General features: G+C 42.7%; 1 protein-coding gene and 1 pseudogene across 1 annotated transcript; both read right to left on the bottom strand.

Moving 5' to 3' along the window:
• Positions 1–609: 609 nt before the first annotated feature.
• LOC139550391 (caspase-8-like) lies at positions 610–12204 on the bottom strand (annotated as a pseudogene).
• Positions 12205–12299: 95 nt separating this feature from the next.
• catip (ciliogenesis associated TTC17 interacting protein) lies at positions 12300–16113 on the bottom strand. The gene is made up of 10 exons (XM_071361265.1): positions 16030–16113; positions 15749–15847; positions 15449–15634; positions 15245–15300; positions 14891–14977; positions 14585–14752; positions 14274–14398; positions 13883–13959; positions 13438–13526; positions 12300–13119 (listed from the first exon to the last, which is right to left on the bottom strand). Exons 2-10 carry the CDS (start codon positions 15825–15827, stop codon positions 12931–12933), a joined length of 1056 nt encoding a protein of 351 aa, XP_071217366.1. The 5' UTR covers positions 15828–15847; positions 16030–16113; the 3' UTR covers positions 12300–12930.
• Between the last annotated feature and the right edge of the window lie 225 nt (positions 16114–16338).

Raw genomic sequence — 16338 nt, forward strand, 5'->3', positions numbered from 1 at the left:
ATGACGGTGTAGTGTGTTACTAATGGTTTTCTTTGAGACTGTGGTCCCAGCTCTCTTCAGGTCATTGACCAGGTCCTGCCGTGTAGTTCTGGGCTGATAACTCACCTTCCTCATGATCATTGATGCCCCACGAGGTGAGATCTTGCATGGAGCCCCAGACCGAGGGTGATTGACCGTCATCTTGAACTTCTTCCATTTTCTAATAATTGCGCCAACAGTTGTTGCCTTCTCACCAAGCTGCTTGCCTTTTGTCCTGTAGCCCATCCCAGCCTGTTGCATGTCTACAATTTTATCCCTGATGTCCTTATACAGCTCTCTGGTCTTGGCCATTGTGGAGAGGTTGGAGTCTGTTTGATTGAGTGTGTGGACAGGTGTTTTTTATACAGGTAACGAGTTCAAACAGGTGCAGTTAATACAGGTAATGAGTGGAGAACAGGAGGGCTTCTTAAAGAAAAACTAACAGGTCTGTGAGAGCCGGAATTCTTACTGGTTGGTAGGTGATCAAATACTTATGTCATGCAATAAAATGCAAATTAATTACTTAAAAATCATACAATGTGATTTTCTGGATTTTTGTTTTAGATTCCGTCTCTCACAGTTGAAGTGTACCTATGATAAAAAGTACAGACCTCTACATGCTTTGTAAGTAGGAAAACCTGCAAAATCGGCAGTGTATCAAATACTTGTTCTCCCCACTGTAGGTACCATCCCATACTCACACCTCTAGGAGCACACATAGTATGGAACTGTCGGGGTAGGAAATCTTCGTTTAAGGAGGTAATCCCTGGACCTTATTGGTTCTCGGTTCTTCTCCTAACTCTATGTGTGATCAGCAGTGCTTATATGGGTACATACCTTCTTGCAGTAGGTAACGTGGACCCAAGTGACTCTCAGCTATTCTAATGGCAAAGGCGGTGGTTTAACATAACCTGGTATGGGTCTTCCCAACGGGCTGTTTCCCGTCTATTCTCCTCAGGGACTGGATCCCCCCTAGTCTCCTGGTTGGATTGAGTGAATCACCTTCTCCTGTCATTCACCTGTTGGACACAAAATCTTGGACATACGAGTTTGGTTAACAAACATTTTCTCATGTGTTCTATCTGATTAGCTAGAATGTCCTCCATTATTATCCTAGTAAACCAACTCTAGGGATAATATCTTGACCTAATATTTCAGTTACCATACTCGTGTCCGCCAAGTAAGTTGGGAACGCTATATATATATATATATATAATTTTTTTTATTTATTATTATTAACTAATAGGCCACAAAGTGCCCTAATCCATCCCCCTTTTGATACATGGCTCCGCCCTTGTATCAATACTGGCGCAAATCTAACAATTCTCTGTCAAGTGTCTTTAAGAGTCATCTGTGCTGCCCCTTAGTTCCTGAAACCAACTAAGTTTTCATTCCCTCTTTGTCTCCCCTCAGTAACCGTGAACCAGTCTGTGTCACTCCTATCTCTCTGCTCCCAACCTTCAAGGTCTCAGCATTGTGGAGAGGGCCCCTCTGTCTGCCCTTTCCCCTATCTGTCTGCAGCCTGTGTATGGTGTTGTCTTTTGGATGGGATGTTAAACGGGTGTCATGACTCTCTGTGGTCACTAAAGATCCCATGGCACTTATCGTAAGAGTAGGGGCGTTAACCCCGGTGTCCAGGCTAAATTCCCAATCTGGCCACCTACTGTAATCATCCCCAATTTACAATTGGCTCATTCATCCCTCCTCCTCTCCCCTGTAACTATTCCCCAGGTTGTTGCTATGAATGAGAATGTGTTCTCAGTCGACTTACCGGGTTAAATAAATAAAATGAAATTAGACTAACATTTAGTTTTCAACAGCGGAGATTTTGTATAAACATTGTTTCAATATTCAAATTCGATCTCCAGCTGTCCCACAGTAATGAACATGTCGGGAGTCGGAATGAACCGACAGCCAGGCAGCTTTTCTCAGCCAGTCGAAAATCATGAATCAGCATCATTTATCTGGATATATACAAAGAACTATCAATAGAAAACAAAAGTGCAGCTAGTTTGCTGTCTTTCCAGCTTCAGTTTGAAGTGATTGTGTTAGTTGTGTTGTTGGCTAGCTCCTCTGAACAACAGTGTTCTGCCGAGAGAGCACATTTTCTATGCAAGGCAAAATCGTGCATCATTAGCTCATTGTTGTGGATGTATCCAAATAAATGTCACTAGAAAACAGCTAAAACAAATACAATTGCAGCTACTTTGTAGTTACTCTGACGTGACTAAGTTAGCAGTAGTTGGCTAGCTATCAACCAAGGGTTAAGAACGTTGCCAGCCAGTATGGCAATGCAACATTTAGAATGAACGACTGGGTCACATTCATTGATACAGAACAAAAAGACTGAACGACTGGGTCGCATCTCTGGCAACCGAACCGATAGAACGAACGACCAGCCGGCTTGGCTAGCATCCCTAGATCTGTATCAGGACTATATCTTGTGGAAGGATGAAATAGTATGAATAAATTAATCAAAATAACGTTTTTAATGAAAATATGTCAATCATTATTTGAGTATGTTGGTAACCCGTTGTAAGAAAAGTGATAATGCCCTGGAAGCCGGTGTTTGGAGGATACATTGGCACGGTTTGCCAGCCCTCGACATCTTCTCGTGCTTAACAACACCTGTGCCAATATATCCTCCAAACAGAGAGGATTGCACGCTCTAGAATGCCCTTCAAGCCAATCAGAAACAAGTATTCAACAATGCCATGGTATAATTAAGCATTAAGGCCGGAGGGGGTGTGGTACATGGCCAATATACCACGGCTAAGGGCTGATCTTAAACACGATGCAACGCGGAGTGCCTGGATACAGCCCTTAGCCAAGGGTATATTAGCCATAGACTGAAATGTAGGAGCACCAGAAATTAGATTTTAAAAATGTATTGAGATACAGCCTATATTGGGCCTATAAGAATTCTAGCTACCTCTGGATATTTGTTTATTATACAAGCGAATTCCATTTGTGGAATATTAGGTTCTATATTGTGTAAAAGCAATATATTCCTATTGAGATTCATTACATTGAACATGGTATACTGTCTCTTTAAAGACGTCAGGATTTTGATGATGACATGCAAGAGATATGTCATTCATTTATTGCTATGATCATGCATCTCCTGAAGAAGCTATGCCTTTTGCTTTCTTAAGAAGATACAAATGGAAGATAAACATGTTGGGTAATATGGGCCAGATCTTTTGTCTTGATTTACTTTACTTTAATGAGTTTATTTGGTAACACTTAATTTTAAGGGGTCCTTATTACAGTGTAACTACATGTATAATTACACTGTAACAAGTATTATAGTTAACTGTAACCACTTATTACAGTATAACTATAACTACATGTATAATTACACTGTAACAAGTATTATAGTTAACTGTAACCACTTATTACAGTGTAATTGCAACATGTTACTGGTAGTAATTTGATACGAATGGGCAGGTTTCCGCTAACTTCACCAACTTAGTGTTTCGCTTCTTCTCAGCTGCATACAGTCACAAAGGTTGTGATCAACTGTCTGAGAGATTATAGCCTATGCTCAATGGCACTGTTCAAACGATATCTCCACTCAGTGTTGTTGCTATTACATGCCCCTAAAATAAAGTGTACCATCTGGGTTAACTTGGTTGAGCTGGTAAAAACAGACCAGTAGATCAACCTCACTGACTGGAATCTAATATTGGTGGCATATGTGGTAAAATACAGTATTGCAAAGTATAGTGCATGTAATGTTTGGCTAAGAACAATGTCATTACTAGTTGTTACACAGGATTTAGCTCATTAAAATGAAGTGTATCTTGAGGAGCACTTACTTGTAATTAATGTTTACCTATACAGTACATTACTCTTCCTGACAAATTGGCCCTCATTTGAAAGGTTCTGGAAGTTTCACTTAAGTTCTGTACCTTATTGTAAAATTAAGTGAAACTTCCAGAACCTTTCAAATGAGGGCCAATTTGTCAGGAAGAGTAATGTACTGTATAGGTAAACATTAATTACAAGTAAGTACCCCTCAAGATACACTTCATTTTAATGAGCTAAATCCTGTGTAACAACTAGTAATTACATTGTTCTTAGCCAAACATTACATGCACTATACTTTGAAATACTGTATTTTTCCACAGGCATGCCATTGAGGGCTTCCACCATTTTAAAGTAGTCAACTAGGTGGGGATTTATATGGGTTGTAGCCTCAATGGCGCTGCCCATGCTGTCACAGGCACTATAATGGCAAAGATATAAAGATGAGTCCTCTTTCTATCTCTATGTCACACTCTCTCTGATGGGAGATGGGCCAAGGTACAGGAAGCTGTGGTAGGGTCCCTGAGACCAATATACACACTAAAAAGAGCCCCTAGAGAGAGAAAGAAAGAGAGATGACAGAATTTTACATCCAGATTGGCCAATGGGCTTCACTGAATGAGATCATGCCCATAATATCAACCAATAAGGTGAGCAAGGATGCCTACTCTCGTCCTGCTCAGTCCTTGGTCTGTCCCTCAGATCTGAAGTTGCTAGGAAGTGGTGGTTATTGATGATGAAGCACGTCCCCTGAGGATTAAGGGTCATAGGATAGCGCTCCATCTGTTGGGCAAACACACACACAGTTACCTCTAACCCCATGGACAACAATAAAATAAATGTCAAATGTTATGTTTGATGTCTATAGTCCACCCTACTGTCTATCCCTAGAGGTGTTCCAGCGGCGCAATGTAGAAGTGGTTACCTGGTCAGGCCGAGACCCAGTCTGAGGTGCCGTGTCTGCATCTGAGTACAAACGCACGCTTTACCCATCCTCACCTATGGACAAGGGGCAAGATCACACTACAGCTACACGTCTGTGAGTGTGTGTGTGCGTGACTTATGGCTGGGCTGTGTTTCTGATATAGACATGCTCTGTAGTGACTGAGGGGGGCTGAAGGCCCTCTGGTTCAAGCTGAACCGGGGGGGGGGAGCTGGGCTGCGGTTTCTGGTTGCTGATTGGCTGAACAGAAGACTTCTGCCGTGACAGATTGCCCTTTGCTAAAAAACAACAACCATTTAAAAATAACAATTGATAATTTAACATACTGCATTAATACTGAAATATGAATCAGAGTGAAAGAGTGTGTGTGTGTGTGTGTGTGTGTGTGTGTGTGTGTGTGTGTGTGTGTGTGTGTGTGTGTGTGTGTGTGTGTGTGTGTGTGTGTGTGTGTGTGTGTGTGTGTGTGTGTGTGTGTGTGTGTAAGAGAAAGAAGAGAAGAGAGTGAGAGGGATTTGCACCTGCTGGCGAGGTATGTGTGTATCAATATGTACCTCTTCTGTGCTGGCGTACTATGTGGGTCAGCGGTGTGTCACACTGCTCCAGTGTCCTCTGTAACTCGTCCAGTCTGTCCTCTGTCAGAAGCCCCTGCCTCTCCATCTCACACAGCACCTCCAGGGCTGTCTACAAAGGACAGAGAGTGAGCGAGTGAGTGAGTGAGTGAGTGAGTGAGTGAGTGAGTGAGTGAGTGAGTGAGTGAGTGAGTGAGTGAGTGAGTGAGTGTATTTATCAGCAGCTACTCTTTCTGGGGTCCAGCAAATTGAATTGAAGGCAGTTATAAAAAAAAAAAATAACATTACAATACATTCACAACAGATTTCACAATATATTAAAGTGTGTGTCAGTGTTAACAAAAATAGTGACTAAAATATTCGTCAAGCACCTATTTTTCAGTGGCAATTGACAAGACTATAACTGACTAAATGGACCCAGAAAAAACTATAACTAAACGATCCATAATACCGGTGGTATGTTTTTTCCCCTTCTATCGTGCATTGGCAGGCTGCATTTTACATTCATAAAGTATAGAAAAACTTGGCTACTTACGGACCCCTTCCGTTAACCATTTGTTTAGGATACAACTTGTTCAGTCATGTTACCTCATTAGCCAGCTATAGCTAACAACCTGGGACACGTTCAGCAGGACGCAATGTTTTGGAACGTTCAGATATAAATATGCTATGTAGAACAGACATGCCTCTCTGACATGTTAAATAAGGAATAACGTCGGCTCTATTCATGGAATTTCTATCTGCAACATTATAAAACGTTTTGCAACTGAACGTGGCCCTGGTAACATTACCAGTAGCCTGTATGCAAACATTTGGTGACACAAAAAGAAAGGAAAAGGGAGAGGAAACAATTTATTGATTAAATTCCTCTTGCCACTATATCTGACTGGGTAAATAACTTTAGATTGAGTTAATGTGGACCCAGTGACTCAGACTTGAGAGCTTGGACTCAGACTTGAGCACTGGGACTCAGACTTCAGCCATAGGGACTTATGACTCGTGACTGGACGATTGGTAACTTGGACTTCGAGCACAGGGAACTTTTACATTTAAAAACATTTTTACTAGGAAAGTCAGTTAAGAACAAATTCTTATTTACAATGACGGCCTACCGGTGAACAGTGGGTTAACTGCCTTGTTCAGGGGCAGAACGACAGATTTTGACCTTGTCAGCTCGGGGATTCGATCCAGCAACCTTTCGGTTACTGGCTCTATCTACTAGGCTACCTGCCGCCCCAAACTTGGGACTCGATTTGGACTCGAGGTTTAGTCACTCGACAATGTCAGTGGGCGAAACAGTCTTTAGCTCCCTGTCAAAGTCATTAGCCCCCGTTCTACTTTTGGACATAAATGTGGTTGTGGCGTCTGGAACGTTGATAACAATGGAAATGATGTGACTGGGTGATGGAGGTGCAACCCATACTACTTTGATGAACCATCTGGTGATTACATGGAAGTCAGTGATTTATGTTACTATAGGTTAATGAGGCAATACAAATGTGATGTGGCTAAAATGATATGGCATTTAGTTGACTAAAATGGACAACTGTTTAGATAATTTTGACAACAACTAGTCGAAATCATTATTTAAATGACAAAAATGTGACTTAATATATTTTAGTCAAAATTATTAAGACTAGACTAAATCTAAAAAAATAGTGCCAAAATAAACACACACACACACACACCAGTGTTAAACTTCTTACAGTGCAGAGATCCAGTCGTCCTCTGGGCAGTTTATCACTCAGCAGAAACTTCATCTTAGTGACATTCTCCTGAGTTACATCTACCGAGACCTTATACAACATCCTCCTAAGAGAACGAGAGAGAGAGAGAGAGATGTAATGCAATCAGTGAATTACAAAATATTCTAGAAAAATCAGTTGTTCACTGTTGCTGTTCTATGTGGCCTATTGCTGTGACAATACACAAACACACACACACACACTCACACCCCTACAGAGCTCTGTACTCACCTGTACTGTGAAAGGGCAGGGCTTGCGTCAGCCTGGGTGTGGGCCGTTCACTCCGGCTACAGGAGGTGGAGCAGGTCCATTCGACCAATGACACTGAGAAGCTGGGACAGGAAGTAGTGGTCATCCAGCAGGCCTTTCTCTTGCAGCCTTAGGAACAGGCCACAGCCATCCTTCACCTGGAGCCAGACCACAAGGATTAGATAGGGACTGGGTTCCAATTCTCTACCCTTCTTCATGAAGTGTGCACTTACACTGATATAAAAGAATGGACTGATATGAAACATGATAGAAACTCCCAACTCCCTATAGCCCAAGCTTTCACCCCATTCCATTCGGCTCATCTGAAAGGATTGGTCATCAATATGGTGTTAACTTACTCCACCCCTAACCTGTCTGAGGGCCAGGTGGAGTTATTACCACATTACTAATACCAAACCTAGCATCCAATGTTTTCAGACGTACATTAATGTGTAGGGAGGCGTTAGTGTTGGACCTTATTAATCTCTGTATGTGGTCCCTGTCCCTCACCGTCTCCAGGCGTTTTTCTATAGGGAGGCGTTAGGGTTGGACCTTATTAATCTCTGCATGTGGTCCCTGTCCCTCACCATCTCCAGGTGTTTTCAATTGAGCAAGTCTCTGCACAGGAAGCACAAGGCAGACACATCAGAAGACTCCAGCTCCTCATCAATACGGGACAGCAGGCACAGGTCCATCACACACACACACACACAAAGTCCTTCGACCAAACCGCACTGCAACTACCACCTGCACAGAGCTATGAAAGAGAGAAGAGGGTTCGGGAAAATGTGGGCCTTTTATAAACGCATTTCATGCAATTCTACATCATTTTAGATGACTGAAGACTTCTGAAGAATTGTTTTAAATACCTCACAAATGATCAAAATGACAATCTACTTTGACACTGACAAACTGAGAATCTGAGATCAATAAAAATGACTTTGTCTTGAATCCATCAATAGTCTAAGCCAAGGTGTGTGGAGACACATATTGTAGGCTGCAATGAGAAGGAAATTAGAATCCTAAAAAAGCTTTCCAGTTTCACCGACTGACCCAATGATGCACAGCTCACTCAGATGTCTGATGCCCTTGTGTCAAAAGCCTCTCTTTTGTTTTACTTTAGAAAACCATGCAGTTTGCTCAATAGGCCTATTTGGAAGTTGATAACATATTTAGTAGCCTACAAGCCTACAGATTAGTATTCTCTTTTCAGCAGGAGCCATTTACTTTCCAAACTGTGTTTTTCCGCAATTCTATTTGAAAAATTGCAAAAGGCCCGTTTTGGCTGCATGCTGTTCACTGGCAGATTTGCCAAACTTTCCCGACTGTAGGCATGTCTTGTGATTGGGCAACACACAATTTTTTTAATAAGCTATTGAACCTCTGTGGCTAAATTATAGTCCTACTCCTGGTGTAGTATTCTGAATTAATTCATTTCTTTCTGAACAAACAGCAGTAATTCTATAACTTTGGCAAATGTATATACAGTTGAAGTCCGAAGTTTATATACCTCTTAGCCAAAAACATTTAAACTCAGTTTTTCACAATTCCTGACATTTAATCCTAGGAGAAATTCCCAGTCTTAGGTCAGTTAGGATCAGCACGTTATTTTAAGAATGTGACATGTCAGAATAATAGTAGAGAGAATGATTTATTTCAGCTTTTATTTCTTTCATCACATTCCCAGTGGGTCAGAAGTTTACATACACTCAATTAGTATTTGGTAACATTGCCTTTAAATTGTTTAACTTGTGTCAAACGTTTCAGGCAGCCTTCCACAAGCTTCCCACAATAAGTTGGGTGAATTTTGGCCCATTCCTCCTGACAGAGCTGGTGTAACTGAGTCAGGTTTGTTGGCCTCCTTGCTCGCACAATAATTTTCAGTTCTGCCCACACATTTTCTATAGGATTGAGGTCAAGGCTTTGTGATGGCCACTCCAATACCTTGACTTTGTTGTTCTTAAGCCATTTTGCCACAACTTTGGAAGTATGCTTGGGGTCATTGTCCATTTGGAAGACCAATTTTAACATTTTCACCACACAGCTTTAACTTCCTGACTGATATCTTGAGATGTTGCTTCAATATATCCACATAATTTTTGTTCCTTATGATGCCATCTTTTTGTGAAGTGCACCAGTCCCTCCTGCAGCAAAGCACCCCCACAACATGATGCTACCACCCCCGTGCTTCACGGTTGGGATGGTGTTCTTTGGCTTGCAAGCATCCCCCTTTTTCCTCCAAAGGTAACGATGGTCATTAAGGCCAAACAGTTCTATTTTTATTTCATCAGACCAGAGGACATTTCTCCAAAAAGTACAATATTTGTCCCCATGTGCAGTTGCAAACCATAGTCTGGCTATTTTATGGCAGTGGCTTCTTCCTTGCTGAGTGGCCTTTCAGGTTATGTCGATATAGGACTCATTTTACTGTGGATAGAGATACTTTTGAACCTGTTTCCTCCAGTATCCTCACAAGGTCCTTTGCTGTTTTTCTGGGATTGATTTGCACTTTTCGCACCAAAGTACGTTCATCTCTAGGAGACAGAAAGGGTCTCCTTCCTGAGCGGTATGACAGCTGCGTGGTCCCATGGTGTTTACACTTGTGTACTATTGTTTGTACAGATGAACGTGGTACCTTCAGGCATTTGGAAATTGCTCCCAAGGATGAACCAGACTTATGGAGGTCTACAAATTTCTTTCTGAGGTCTTGGCTGATTTCTTTTCATTTTCCCATGATGTCAAGCAAAGAGGCACTGAGTTTGAAGGTTGGCCTTGAAATACATCCACAGGTACACCTCCACTTGACTCAAATTATGTCAATTAGCCTTTCAGACGCTTCTAAAGCCATGACATAATTTCTGGAATTTTCCAAGCTGTTTAAAGGCACAGTCAACTTAGTGTATGTAAACTTCTGACCCACTGGAATTGTGATACTGTGAATTATAAGTGAAATAATCTGTCTGTAAACAATTGTTGGAAAAATGACTTGTGTCATGCACAAAGTAGATGTCCTAACCGACTTGCCAAAACTATAGTTTGGTTAACAAGAAATTTGTGGAGTGGTTGAAAAACGAATTTTAATGACACCAACCTAAGTGCATGTAAACTTCCAACGTCAACTGTACATTTATCAGGGGTGCTGCGGCACCTCCAGCTCCCTTCCTGCGACTATGATTCTATAAGGAAACAAATGATGAAGTGCAACGCTGGATAGATGACAGTTGCAGGCTCATGTCTATCAGAGCAGAGAGAGAGAACGAGATCATAGAAAGTGAATGTCATTCTAGTTCTGTGAGAGATACAGGCACACTTCTCTCTCTCACCACAGCAATGGCCATGCATTGGTCTATAGGCGCTACAATGTTGCGCAAGCCATAAACACGGGCCGGGCCAACTCTAATCAATTCTTAATGTAGAATATCAGGCATGTTTTCCCATTAACTTTTTAGGGGGCTGGAGAATTACAGAGGAGGCAACTTGAATTAACTCTGATTGCAATGTAAAGAATTCTAATAAAAGCAAACTGTGAGAGAAAAAAGGTCATGCCAAGAAAAGGTACCGGATCCTGGCAAATGGGTTCCGGAACGAAACAGTCCAAAACTGAGAGGTGCCAGATCCTGTTCCGGCAGGGTCAGTCTCAAATTAAGCACTGGCTATAAGACTATGACAAGTAGGTACCCTCTTCTGCATGACAGGACGATAAACCTGCACAGTCCACAGATTTTATATATTTTTTTACTTTTCTTTTCGTTAGTAAATGCAGATATCTAGTTTAGCCTACTCAAACACCCAGCTCAAACATAGAGGGATGCTATGCTACCTAGCTAGCTATGGCTATCCAACACTGGAACTCTTCCAAGTCAAGGTAAGCTTCTGGTTTTATTAATTTATTGTCACCTGGGCCCGCCGGTGTGACTGCTAAACTTCTTACTAACTTTACACTGTACTGCATGATTGTAGCGGATTTACTAATGCGTTAGTTGTAGTAGCTATGTTGACTTGAAGTTAGCTAATATGGTGACAACAATGTAGGCTGTATGTAGCGGTTAGCGGTTACGATATGAAGGTTTGGGTTGGAAAGGTATTTTCTTCTTGTCAGACAGCTGATGTGTTGTGCACTAAAGTCCACAAGCGAAGGGAAAAGGGTAGAGGAGGAGAGCGCGTAAATGCAAGAAGGAATTATCCAACAATCAAAAGGATCATGATGTTTATATGTGGTTGTTATGAAAGTGAACTGTGTTTGTGTGGGATCAGGGGTGTATTCAGTCCGCCGATTCTGTTAACTTTTCTTAAACGGAAGCAAACGGAACAAAATGGGGATAAACATACCTGAATTTGTCCAACAGAAACTTGTTTGCAACTGTTGGACAGATTACACCCTAGATAAGCTAGATGCAGGCAAGATTGTGCAAGGCGGTATTGAATGTGTCAATGTCTGTCACCTTGATTACTTAAATTTCTTTCGAACTAGGTTGTAAACTTTCATTCATAGGCTAGGTTGTAGCAACTTCATGATGGGTACAGGGAACATTTGAGTTTGACTGTTGTCATGAGAAGTGACATAAAATAACATTTTTAAAAGAGCGGACAAAACTCACCTTGGGTCGATTTCTACTAATGTACAAACCACCACGTACGTTAGTCAGTAGACGAGACACTGACAGAACATACCTAATAAGAAAACAGCTGCGTCAATTCACACAACCGTCGCAATATACCGTATGTAGGCTATATTTTTTTGGGGGGGCGAAATATCGCTGCCACCGCACTCCTTGGACGGGCTGTCCTGTTTTCTTTCGGTTTGAAGATTGGAGTATCAGTATGTCATTATAATGCGCGCTCATTAGTTCTACAGTAACATGACGCATTGAAAAAAATGTACTCTCAAATTGTCAAGTCATCTCTCTTCCGGGTACAAAGAATATAGGGCCTTTTTTATGTTAAATTTAATTAACGCAACGCACATTTTGCTTAAATAAAACATTACGCTTTATTGAAATTTAAAATGACAACACACACACACACTGAAGCTGAAAATGAGCTCCTAGAATTCCTTATCTATGTCCCTATAATCTACAAGTGCTCCCTTTCCTCATCTTATTTACTTCATAACCACTGTTCTGCCTTATTGCAAAAAACACTAATAAATAGTTCAGTTGTCCCTCGAGTTGAAAGACGGAGGGCCTCCCAGCGGTCTACGGCTTTGAAGCTGTGCACAATCGCGTCACCATCGCGCTTTAGTGACTCCTGTGGCGGGTTGGGCGCATGTACGTTGACACAGTCGCCAGGTGTACGTGGTTTCCTCCGACACATTGGTGTGGCTGGCTTCCAGGTTAAGCGGGCATTGTGTCATGAAGCAGTACGGCTTTGCGGGGTTGTGTTTCGGAGGACACATGGCTCTAGACCTTCGCCTCTCCCGAGTCTGTACGGGAGTTGCAGGGATGGGACAAGACTGTAACTACCAATTGGGGAGAAAAAGGGCTAAAAAGAAAGAGAAAAAAAAGATGAAAGACAGAACCTATTAAAGAGAACTGGGCTAAATCTCAAAAGAGGCTTCTTCTCTTCATTCCCTTTCCTCCATCTGAACTGTGCATCCTCAGGGTGAGGAGGTGTTGAAGGTGCTCCCCGGGGGTTGGAGGGAGGCGAATGGGGAGAAGTACTCGCGGGCAAACACAAATACGTCGCTCGGTTTCCGTAGTAACAAAAACTGCAGGAAGTCGGCCATCATAGTGCGGAGCTCCGGGTGCTGCCGCAGGTACGAGGCATGCTCCGCCTTCAACTCCTCCTGTAACACACACACGTCAGGTCATGTTGGAAACTTAGGGGTCAGTGGTTTAAGAGTAAGGGGCTTGGGCAGTGTTTCCCTAGCTCAGTCCTGGGGACCCCAAGGGGTGCATATTTTGGTTTTTGCCCTAGCACTACACAGCTGATTCAAATAATCAAAGCCTGATGCTGAGTTGATTATTTGAATCAGCTGTGTAGTGTTACGGGAAAGAAACTAAATGTGCACCCCTTGGGGTCCCCAGGACCGAGTTTGGGAAACGCTGGGCTAGGGTGAGAGTAGGAGTGAGGGATAGGGGGTAGGAAAATACTAATATGTCACCTTTCTGTCCAGGAACATGGAGTGCATCTGCATGTCCTCCTCCCAGACCAGAGACCTCTTCTCAAACACAGGCTTATCATCCCTCACCTCTGAGACACAACACAGATACACAAACACATGTAAATAGGGGAACAATGATTTCTTGCACAAAAGATTTGACAAAATGCAATTATTAGAAGTCATGTCTCTGAATGTCTGTTAATGTCTCATTGCCTTGTCACATATAAATGATGTCCTGAAATATTTGATTTTTTTTTTTTAAATCGCCTGGTGTTCTATTATTTAATTTTTTCATTGTATTCACAGGAATGTCCCTGTATTGATGTGTACTGTTGTTATTATTGTTGCAATAAAAGATTGTTGCAATTTAAATATAATTATATTTAAATAGGGGAACACTCCTGTGTTTGTATGTGTGCATATGTGTGTTTTGGTGTTCATGTACCTGTGTGTGTTTGGAGCGGGAGTAGCAAGAGCCTCATGGTCACAGGAGAGCCCACCTGCACTCGGCTAGCCAGATGCCTAAACAGGTGCAGGATATGACATCACACAGGTAGAAAGTGATGAGAGAGGCGGTCAGAGACGGAAGAGGAAGCGACACAACCCACGCCCTCCTTTTTTGTGTTTCAATGGAAGTCAATGAACTAAGTAGACCAGACCCAGCTGCTATCACATTGGAGTCTATGGGAGAGCCACTCCCCTAAGTAGACAGGAACTGACAATTTTTTTCAATAGTAAACAGTCTGAGTGAACTATTTTCATTTATCCACCATCTTTGGGGTGGTGCCCTGTATGTCCTGTGTCTCTTTGGTCTGGTGGAAGTGATGTCATCTTACCCGTCAGGCAGGAAGTAGCAGTGCCACATGGCTGGGATGTCCTCCACCGAGTTGACCGTCCTCTCCATCCCAAACACCTCCACCACCTCCTCTCCCACCGTCTGCTGCCTGCACCCCAGCTCCCTCTGACCACAAATAGACCACTCATTAACCAAAAACTGTGGCCAATACAAGGTCAAATCAAACAAAAATGAGAACACAAATAAAAAGTTATAGTACTGTAAACAAACTCATGCACACTTTCCACAAATAAGACACTCATTGCTACTGTATAAGTAGGCTCACACACACACATGCACGGACACACTCACGTATGTGGAGGTGGATATGTGTGTGTCCTGGTCGAAGGAGAGGAAGGTCATGTTTTCCGGGACGTTCTTCCTCAGAGCGAATACCCTCAGCAGCAGCAGGTTAGAGCCCTCGGACACTAACCCCTTCACAGAGGACAGAGGGTACGACAAGGTCTGCCTCCTTATCTCCTACACACACACACCCACCCACACACACAACAGGTTAGAAATCTCAGATAGAAATCCTTCTCAAAGAGCACAATGGAAAACACACTCTGCCCTCCTACCTTACACATACATTCACCTCCTTCCCCTTTTCTCTCTCACCTCTCCCACAGTGGTGGTTTTGTTCACCACCAGCTGTCCATCATGCTGGACCATGTGACACCTCCTGTCCAATCGGTGGTCTTGAAGCTGAGAGCAGAGAATTAGCCTATGTGGAGTCGCCAGAAAACGCTAACGTCTGGTTTTCAGGGATACTGTGTTTTCAACCTGACTTCTGTTTTCCATGAAAAACTGAAGTGTGAACTCTGCTCAGGCGTATTCCTACACCTGCCACGTTAGGTTAGCAGAGAATTGGTGGGAATGTTATATTGCAGAGTTTTATGTTTTAGTCTTATAAGGTTTTGTAAATGGTCTAGATGGGTCTAGCCTGTGTAGACCAGTTTCAGGCAGTTTTACCTTGACATACTCGTGGTGGTTTTGCTCCAGGGTCTCCAGGTTCAAAGAAAGGTAGGCTGATTGGAAATAGAGACAGAAATAGTAATCGCAGACTGAGAAAGACCAACACTCACACTCTCCCCACCTCACACTTTCTCCTCCCCCTCTGTGTCCTGCCTCCCTTTCCCTATCTCCTCCCTCCTCTCTTCCTCCCCCCTGTCGTACCAGTGATGGCTGTACCACAGGGAGTGTTGTCAATAGATCCATGGCTGTGTGCGTGCAGCAGCAGGCAAGGCTGCTCCCTGCAAATGGTCCTCTCCACAGTCACCTTAAACTCTCCCAGCTCTCTGCCCCCCTCGGACACTGTCACCAGAGAGTCTTCAAACAGACAACGCTGCATCTCCGCAGCCCCTACACACACACACACAATGAAAACAAGCTACAGCTATAGCAGGGCTACGATGAAAGAGGAACTTGAGAGTGCAGGTGCCAACACTCAGCTAACGTTAGCTCTACTTAACTCACTTATGCTGGACAGAAAGGCGATGGCCTCGCTAGAGGCTTTTAACTCCTCGGCTTCCTCCGTTGTAGCAGTCTCCTCCATATCAGACTTTCAGTTTGGAGCTTCAGATACACGAAAAAATGAATATGGGCAGTTTGCCAAAGCAGCTTACTACAACAACATCAACCAACACCACCACAGACTAGAGTTGGCAAACTAATGCTGAGCTTGCTGGCTGAAGTTCATGTGATTGCAAATCATTCTATAAAGAAAATGTTGATAGAATCATTCAGTGAGCTCGCACCTTATTTAGCTAGAAGTCTGGCAGAAGGTTAGACCGATCTTTTTTCGCTGTTGCTGTCTGTCTGTCTCAAGAGCATAAAAAACCCTCACAATATGGGTTGTCATGGCAACAAAAATATCTTGTAAACGCGCAAAAAAAATATGTGGTGGTTCTTGCGTAGGGATGACCAGGGATGTTCTCTTGACAAGTGCGTGAATTGGAAAATGTTCCTGTCCTGTTAAGCATTCAACATGTTAATAGTACTTTTTGGTGTCAGGGTAAATGTATGGAGTAAAAAGTTCATTATTTTCTTTAGGAATGTAGTGGAGT

The sequence above is a fragment of the Salvelinus alpinus genome, chromosome 23 (genome assembly GCF_045679555.1).
Source record: "Salvelinus alpinus chromosome 23, SLU_Salpinus.1, whole genome shotgun sequence".
Taxonomy (NCBI): Eukaryota; Metazoa; Chordata; class Actinopteri; order Salmoniformes; family Salmonidae; genus Salvelinus; species Salvelinus alpinus.

Bases quoted from the DNA above. Each gene is read 5' to 3' on its own strand.
- catip (XM_071361265.1), bottom strand. From the start codon at position 15,827: ATGGAGGAGACTGCTACAACGGAGGAAGCCGAGGAGTTAAAAGCCTCT. The intron at 15,635-15,748 runs GTGAGTTAAGTA...GTGTGTGTGTAG, and splicing joins CGCCTTTCTGTCCAGCATAA to GGGCTGCGGAGATGCAGCGT. The intron at 14,978-15,244 runs GTAAAACTGCCT...CTCTGCTCTCAG, and splicing joins ACCACCACGAGTATGTCAAG to CTTCAAGACCACCGATTGGA.